Source organism: Apium graveolens, chromosome 11 (assembly GCF_009905375.1).
Source record: "Apium graveolens cultivar Ventura chromosome 11, ASM990537v1, whole genome shotgun sequence".
Taxonomy (NCBI): domain Eukaryota; kingdom Viridiplantae; phylum Streptophyta; class Magnoliopsida; order Apiales; family Apiaceae; genus Apium; species Apium graveolens.
In genome coordinates, this window is record NC_133657.1 from 156,964,811 (window position 1) to 156,973,667 (window position 8,857).

The 8,857-nt window shown below is 38.2% G+C and overlaps 1 protein-coding gene across 1 annotated transcript; it reads right to left on the bottom strand.

The window, feature by feature from the left end:
* Positions 1-5,607: 5,607 nt before the first annotated feature.
* Positions 5,608-8,551, bottom strand: LOC141696041 (uncharacterized). Its single transcript, XM_074500234.1, has 3 exons — positions 8,400-8,551; positions 8,028-8,043; positions 5,608-6,228 (listed from the first exon to the last, which is right to left on the bottom strand). The coding sequence occupies exons 1-3, from the start codon at positions 8,549-8,551 to the stop codon at positions 5,608-5,610; spliced, it is 789 nt and encodes a 262-aa protein (XP_074356335.1).
* Positions 8,552-8,857: the final 306 nt, after the last annotated feature.

An 8,857-nucleotide genomic window follows, 5' to 3' on the forward strand; every position in this document is an offset into this window, starting at 1 on the left:
CTGATTAGTGTCATCACCATTGCATGCTAAGGTTAAGAATAATAGGACTATTGAATGAAGTATTTAATGAAGTTAGAATCTCATGTTTGTCATATATATCAATTCAGTCAATCTTATTATCGTAGTTATAATTGTTAGCGTAATTCTTAGTTATAAATAATGTCAATTTGTTATAGTCTTAGCATTGGATGATAACCATACATTATTGCTTAGGTGCATAAATTAAATAGTTAACCAATACAGTCTTTGTGGGAACGAACTAGAAAAGATTCTATACTACTTGCGAACTCGTATACTTGCGTGTATTATTAGCGCGTGTTTAGCGACTAATACTGTGTTTACTAATCTATAAAGTAAACACTGGTCCTTTGCTTTTAAATTGTATCAAACAGATCTAGTTTTTCTTGTAACTCTCTCAAAGAAGAAGCTAGGTTCTTTACTTACAAAGAACCCAGTATTTGTAGTAAAACACTAGCTTGATTTTAATACAAAATTAAGTGAGTTTTGAAATATTATGTGCACTATTTTATTTCAGCTAACATAATATTACTGTATTTCTAATCTGCTTTGTTAACCAAGAAACATTTAAAAAGTCTTAAAAATTTCCAAAATACATTCACCCCCCCCTTGTGTTGTATTCATTACCTAACAAATATAGTATGGTGACTGGAGTATAGTGGGAGATTAACCGAAATGACAAAAGATGAGAAGACATTAAAATAAGTTGGAGTAAATATAACATATGAAAACGGTTAAAAGTGATGGTAGAACTATTAAAAATATTGTGGCTACGATTTTAAGTAATTAGAATTGAGAGACTTAGACCGGGTCTTGGTCCTCATTTCAAGGTGAATTTTCAGATGAGCATGTGTGTATATACGATTGCATAATTTATAATTAATGTGTGTCATTTGTATTATAATTCATAAACTATACAATATTTTTCCCTAATTAAAAAATCTCAATTACATAGAAAGTACCGATGTTACATCTAAAATTTGTTAAAGATAATTTTAGTTTGATTTTTTTAAAAATAATTGTCCTCTACTAAAGAAATTCAGTATGGTTAACATATAAAAACATTATTTATATATATTGTAGGGGAGCAACTAAAATTTACAAATTAAAATTTTTTAATTAATGCCACCTAGAAGATTGTATAAACTAATGAGACGTACACCTAATCAACAATTCTCATACGGTAATATCTAAAATACACATTTATTATCATATAATGGTAATATCCATAACTATTTACAATATATATATATATTGTTATGTATTAAAGACTATGTCGTATTTATTGTTAGGGTTCGTGAGTTTCGAGGCTCGATTTGACTGCTCTTGTGTTTCGCGACTCAATCTGCCTTAAAAAGATGCCTACGTACCTTGTTGTTTGCAAGGATCAAGTCAAAAAACGTAGTTCTGATAGGAGGGGTGAGACCCCTTATATAGATGTTGGGAGTCCTTGGATTGAATTAGGGTTATGAGACTTGGGGGACAAGTCTCAGAATTTGGATAGACTTTGGAGTCCTATAATAAAGGAATCAGACTCATTGTTGGTTTTGGTGCTCTCTAGACTATCTTCCAAGGAGTTATATTACTGATTGGACTCATTTAATGAGCTGTTAATCCTCTATATTTATTAATTATGAAATTAATAAATACTCAGGGCTATTGGGCCTTCTTTGTTCCATCAGGTATGGTCAATACGTTAACCTTCTTGGTCTGAATGTCATATATATGGCCTTCTTTAATGGGCCTTGTAGTCCTAGATGTAATTAATGTAACATTAATGATGTAATTAAGGTTTATTTTTCTCGCTATCATTTGCCCCCCAACTTTCGGGAAATCATAAAAGATTTCGTGGAAGTTAAGTTTATTTAATCCCTTATAGGGTATCGTTTTCTGGGTGAAGTGTGGAGCGACCTACACATTTACAACGATTTTCCTTGTTCGTGGCTTCAGGGTATTTTTTTGGAACTTCCCTATTATTTTCCTTACCTTATTCTCATTTTTAGGAGTTTTCTGGTATTTTTCCTTAATTTACAGGATTTTCCCTCAATTTTTGGGATCTTTCTGGAATTTTTCCTTATCTTCTGGAATTTTTCCTTATTTTCTGAAATTTTTCCTTATTTATTGGACTTTTTCCTTATTTTCTTCAATTTTTCCTTATTTTATGGAAATTTCCCTTTTTCCTAATTTTATAGGATTTTTTTCCTTATTTTCGACCATAACTCATACTAGATCGACCAGGATTCCTGATCAAAATCGATCAGGATCCTGATTGAATTAACTCATAGTTTGCCATCCTGGTCGACTAAGATTTCGATCAGGATTCCTAATCAAAATCGACCAGGATCCTGGTCGAATTAACTTTGATTTTGTCTATGTGGTCCAATGGAAATTCGATCAGGATTCCTAATCGATTCGATCAGGATTCTGATCAACTTATATTATTTTCTGACACTGAGGTCTAATGGAAATTTGATCAGGATTCCTGATCGATTCGATCATGATTCTGATCAACTTATCTTATTTTTTGACACTGAAGTCTAACAGAATTTTGATCAGGATTACTGATTGAGCTTGAGAGAAATTTGAGAGGAATTTATGAGTGAAAGGTGAAATGAGAAGCTCTACCTTTCACTACACTTATATAGCAGAATCAAGGGAAGTGAATCAACAAAGGACCATTAAAATAACGGCCTAATAAATAAAATCCCACTAAAAGGGATGCTTCTGGGATAAACTAGAAGGTCGGAAGGAATATGAAGGGTCCATAATCGACCAGAGCTCTGATCGAATAAAAGATGACCCTGATCGAAGTTTTATTCAATTAGAGTGATAAAAAATCACTTAGTTCGACTAGAGTCCTGGTCGATGCAAAAAGTGACTTTGATCGAAATTTTGTTAGACTGGAGTGTCAAAAATGAGCAATAGTTGATTAGCATCCTGATCCTCTTTTAAGAAGGCGATTTCCGGAGTTATCTGCCACCGTAGCTCCACCACCTTCACCGTTTCTGAGTTTCAAGCCTCCTTCCCAAGAATATCAATGGCGGATCGCGATCTTGCAAGGCTAGCCAAGATGAACACTTTTAAAAGAGGTACCGCTATTCAAATTCGCTCTCCTTTTACTTCTCTCATAGACATGATTAATACTAGAGGGGATGAATATCCATCTCTTTCTGACTTAGATTCTTACAACCATGGTAATACTTTCCATGAGCTAGATGATAGGATAGAAGCTTTCAACACCATGTGCAGACTCCCTCCTAACCTTATGATTACCCCGGTCGCCCCTGGGGATAGGACCTGTAACTGGGAGGGGGATACTATCTTTATTTATCGAGGAGCCTAACCGCAGATCTTAGGTTCCCTTTTCACGAATTCATTTTGTGTCTCCTTGCAGATGTACAAATAAACCCCTGTCAGCTCCCCCCTAACGGATGGAGAAACATTATTTGTTTCATGGTTTTATGCCTTAGGAATAACTTTCCTCTTTCAGTAGCTGTTTTTAGAAAGATATTCCAATTCTATAATAGTGCTTTAACTCAACCGGGCTGGGTTTTAATACGTCAAAGGCCAAAAATCCCCCACATTTTTTATGGTAACTCCATTTTCGAGAATAATCCAAAATGGAGAGATGAATTTGTTAGGCTGACCTGGGCCGGAGGTGATTGGGCCACTCTTTTTCATAGGCCCTTTTGTAAAGTAGTCGATGATATCCCTTCTAGCATTAGACTAACCAATGAGGAGGAGGTCGTCTATCAAACCCTCATCGCGGATAATGGTCAAATGGACACTTGGACCCTTTTAGAGGAGTTTTTCCCTGAAGAAAGTTGGTCTCTCTCAGGCCACTGATAAGGGTAACTTTATTTTTTTATTGTTATTTTTCACTACAACTTAATCATTTGCAAAATTTAATGTTTTTTTGTTTCAGCTTGTGATGCCATTAACAACTTTAACAGGCCTAAAGAAGGAGAATTAGGCCGCCAAAAAAGGGCCAAACTTAACAGGGATCCAAGGAGCAAGCCTGATGCCCCTTCTTTCTTTAGGCCTCATGTCCCAGAGGTTGCATTGGGGGACGATGTGGATCCTCCACTCAAGGCGCATTCTTTTAGGCCCAACTAGGGCTTTAGAAGAAGTGATACAGTGGTAGGATCCACCAAACATGCTAAGGATTGGCCCTACCACTCCATCATTCCCCATGACTTCACTGACATTGTCACGAGGAGTGACATAGAGACCATTGAGCTTCTAGGTTCTCAAGCTCAAGCCTCGGTAATGTTTCTTTCCTTTCCTTTAATTACAATCTCCTTTTCATTTTAAATCTGTATTAAATCCTCCTTCCCTTGTACAAAGTAACACCTACTTCCAGGCGGAACTTCACCAAGCTAGGTCTTGGAAGGGGAACTCGGATGAGTTTGAAAGGGAGATGAAGAAATGGAAAGAAAGAGCTGGGGTCCTTGATAAGAAGCTAAAGAGCAAAGAAGAAGAACTGTCTAAGGCCCATGCTAAGCTGGTCAAACTCCGGAGTGATAAGGAAATACTCATCGACGAGTACCTGGACTCCCAGAAGTTCAGAGATTTGATGAACATTCACGATGGGGGTCTCTTTCCCATCCAATTTATGCAGGGTTGGGATGCTGCAGTGAAGGTCATGGCCGAGAAGCACCCTGGATTGACAGAAGCCAAGGACTTTATTAGTCCTGAGCAGCTGGAGACTGAGGACAGCTTAGACGCTCTTTTCAACTCCCCTATGCAAGAAGATCGCATTATCGATCCTAGCACTACTTCTCCTCCTTCCTCCCCAGCAAAGGGTACAAAGACTTTTGCTAATCCCGAGGAGGGGCACACTGAAGCTGAGAAGGATCAGGATGACCCTCCTAGGGATGAGTAGATTTTTATCCATTTCTAGACTTATGTATTATTTTGTTGTTTTTTGAGCTTATCACCCTTTGGGGTTTATTTATATCATTTTCCTTGCCTTATTTAGCTGTTTCCTTTTAATTTTCTAAGTATTTAAGAGTTCGCACTTTCAAAGAAATAGGTTAACACACCCGAACTACTCAGTTCTTAGAAATCATGAATCGGATAGAGGGAATAAGACTTGGTCTTCCAAAGTCTAAAATATCTTTAACTCAAGAATATACTTTGGTTTTTCAAAGTCCAAATAACTTTAGCTTAAGAATATACTCTGGTATTTCAAAGTTTAGAATAACTTTCATTCTAAAACATAACTTGGCTTTCAAAACCTTACATAAGATGGGTTCAACCCTTAATAGTCACTAACTAGAATGCAGATCTTATTAAAACTGAGATAAAAAATCCTATGCAAGCAAAGCTTCAAGGTGTTTTTGAACCTTGTTACCACTATAGTAAGTACAAGCTATAGGTAGTAAACTTTCAAGTTTTGAGCATGCCAAGTCCGAGGTACTTCTTCCCCATCCATGGTCTCCAATTTATAAGATCCTCTTCCTTCAACGCTCTTAACCTTGTATGGCCCTTCCCAATTTGGGGCGAGTTTTCCCTTCTGCCCTACTCCAGAAGCTTCCACCTTCCTTAGGACCAAATCTCCCTACTTGAAAAACTTCTCCTTCAACCTTAGGTTATAGTAAAAAAGGCCTTTTTCTGATATTCCATGATTTTTGCATGCGCTGCATCTAGTACTTCATCTATCAAGTCCAGGGCTAACCTTTGCCCCTCTTCATTTTCTTCAGCATTATATGCTTGGATCCTTGGAGATGAATAAGATATCTCCACCGGAACAACCACTTCTACCCCATATTCTACCATAAATGGTGTTGCTCTTGTAGTAACCCTATATGTAGTTCTGTAAGCCCAAAGTATTGACAGAACTTCATCCACCCAATTATTTCTGGATTTTTCAATCCTCTTCTTTAACCCATCTAGAATGATACGATTTGCAACTTCTGCTTGCCCATTGACTTGAGGGTGAGCAACAGAAGTGAATCTTAAGTCAATTTCGTTCTCTTCACGATACTTTCTGAACTCTTCATTATTGAACTGCGTTCCGTTGTCGGTTACCAAGATTCGGGAAATTCCGTATCTACACATAATATTCTCCCACAGGAACTGAGAGACTTGTTTAGTCGTAATTTTCAAGGGCTTGGATTCAATCCATTTGGTAAAGTAATCAATCGCAATAATCAAGAATTTCCTTTGAGCAGTAGCTATTGGGAAAGACCCAAGAATACCCTTTCCCTACATAGTAAATAGGATTGGAGAGTTTATAGAAGTCAGCATTTCGGGAGGTTGTCTTACTACAGGGGCATGATTCTGACAACAATCAAATTTTTTAACGTATGTTTTGGCATCGGCCATTATTTATGGCCAATAGAAGCCTAAGCGAGTAATCTTATGGGCTAAGGCCCTGCCCCCCAAGTGTTGACCATATATACCCTCATGCACTTCTTCTAAAACAATTCGACCCTCATCCGGCCTAAGACATCTTAAGTAGGGAACTACAAAAGACCTTTTGTAAAGAATCCCATCAATCATAGAATATCTTAAGGCTCGCACAGATAACTTTCTTGCTTCCACAGGATCACTAGGAAGCTACCCGGTTTGCAGATGAGCCTTAATAGGATCGATCCATGATGTCCCCAGCCCTATAGGGGCAACAAGCTTAACATCAATGCTTCTTATTTTCAAGATGCGGTAGTATACGCTCCTAGAACTTTCTTCTATTTCTTACAAGGCAAATTTGGACAAGGCATCGGCCTTAGTATTTTCCTCCCTTGAAATGTGCTCAACATGGCACTCGTCAAACTGAGTCATAACGGCCCTTACTAGGCGCACATATTTAGCCATGGTTTCATCTCTTGCCTCAAACTCTCCCTTAACCTGGGATACCACTAGCTTCGAATCCCCACATACTTTCAAGTTTTTGGCTCTCAACGTTCCTGCTAGACTAAGACCAGCTATCAGAGATTCATACTCAACTTCATTATTTGTGGTCGGGAAATCTAACTTCATAGCATATTCAATCAAAAATCCATCCGGGATTTGTAAAACCAGCCCTGATCCACTCAAATTTGTTTTTGATGCTCCATCAAAATAGAGAACCTAGAATTCCCTGTCTTTGTTCTGCCTTCCTTCATTATCCTCCACACCCTTAGGTTCGGTATCTTCCCGCCCCCGACTTCTTGGTTGGGGATTGTACATTCAACCACGAAGTCAGCTAAGGCCTGGGCTTTTATCGCCGTTCTTGACTTTTACTTTATGTCGAATTACCCCAACTTAATAGCCCATTTAATCAGCCTTCCACTAGATTTATGATTGTGAATGATGTTTCTCAAAGGTTGATTCGTTAGTATTTCAATTTTATGAGCTTGGAAGTAAGGACGCAACTTCCTTGAGGCCATCACCAGGGCTAGTGCGAACTTTTCAATAGTCGAATAATTCAACTCAGCCCCAAGCAGAATTTTACTGACATAGTATATTGGTTTCTGGATTTTAAGTTCCTCTTTAACCAAAACGGCGCTCAAAGCATTTTCTGAGACAACTAGATACAAGTATAAAGTTTCATTCAGGACTGGTTTGGCCAACAACGGGGCTTGAACCATGTACTTCTTTAATCCCTCAAAAGCCTCTTGAAATTCCTCGGTCCATATAAAATCTTTTACCTTCATTAAGGCTTTGAAAAATGGAAAGCATTTGTCCCCTGATTTGGAGATAAACTTTCCCAAGCTGCAATTCTTCTGGTGAGTTTTTGAATGTCTTTGACCGACCGCGGAGACTCCATGTCCAAAATGGCCTTTATCTTATCAGGATTTGCTTCAATTCCCCTCTTGGAGACCATCAGTCCCAAAAATTTCCTAGATCCCACTCCGAAAGCACACTTTGCGGGATTTAACATTATTTTGTGGTACCTCAAGACCTCAAAGGCTTCCCTCAAATGGGTTATATGGTCAGTCTTAACAAGAATTTTGACTAACATATCATCTACATATACTTCCATTATTTTCCCAATAAGATCTTTGAAAATCCTACTCACTAACCTTTGATAGGTAGCTCCTGCATTCATGAGACCAAACGCCATAATAAGATAACAAAAAATGCCAAAGTTAGTGATGAATGATACCTTCGGGATGCCACCCTTATGCATCTTGATCTGATTGTATCCACTGAATCCATCCATAAAACTTAGCATTTCATGATCAGCAGTGGCATCTATCAATGTATATATCCTTGGAAATGGAAAACAATCCTTTGGGCATGCATCGTTCAGATCGATGAAATCTACGCACATGCTTCATTTTCTATTAGCCTTCTTTACCATTATAGGGTTCGCTAACCATTCTGGAAATTATATCTCTTCAATGAAACCAGCCTCTAAGAGTTTCTCTACTTCTTTCTTGATTTCCACTTGCCTTTTAGGGGTGAAACTCCTTTTCTTTTGCTTCATGGTCTTTCGATTTAGATCAACATTCAATTTATGAGTGATCATCTCCGGGTCTATGCCAGACATATCAGCTGCTGACCTCACAAACAGATCATTATTTTCTTGTAAAAACTTCACCATCTTCCCTCTAAGGGGCTCCTCCAATGACGCTCCGATGAAAGCACTTTCTCAGGATCTTCAGGAACCAAAGGGATCGGAATTAAGTCTTTCGATGGCTTCCCTCTTTTCTCGTCATTCTCGCAAACATCCAGATCTTCGATCGGTAAAACCTGCCCCTGACTCCATCAGCCCTAAGGGAGGCCACATAACAACTCCTTGCCATTTTTGATCTCCTCTTTCTTCTTCAATCCCGTTCTGGGTGGGAAATTTCATCACTGAATGGTAAGAAGAGGGGACAGCCTTGGAAGTATTTATTCCCGTTCTTCC

Bases quoted from the DNA above. Each gene is read 5' to 3' on its own strand.
- LOC141696041 (XM_074500234.1), bottom strand. From the start codon at position 8,551: ATGGTGAAGTTTTTACAAGAAAATAATGATCTGTTTGTGAGGTCAGCA.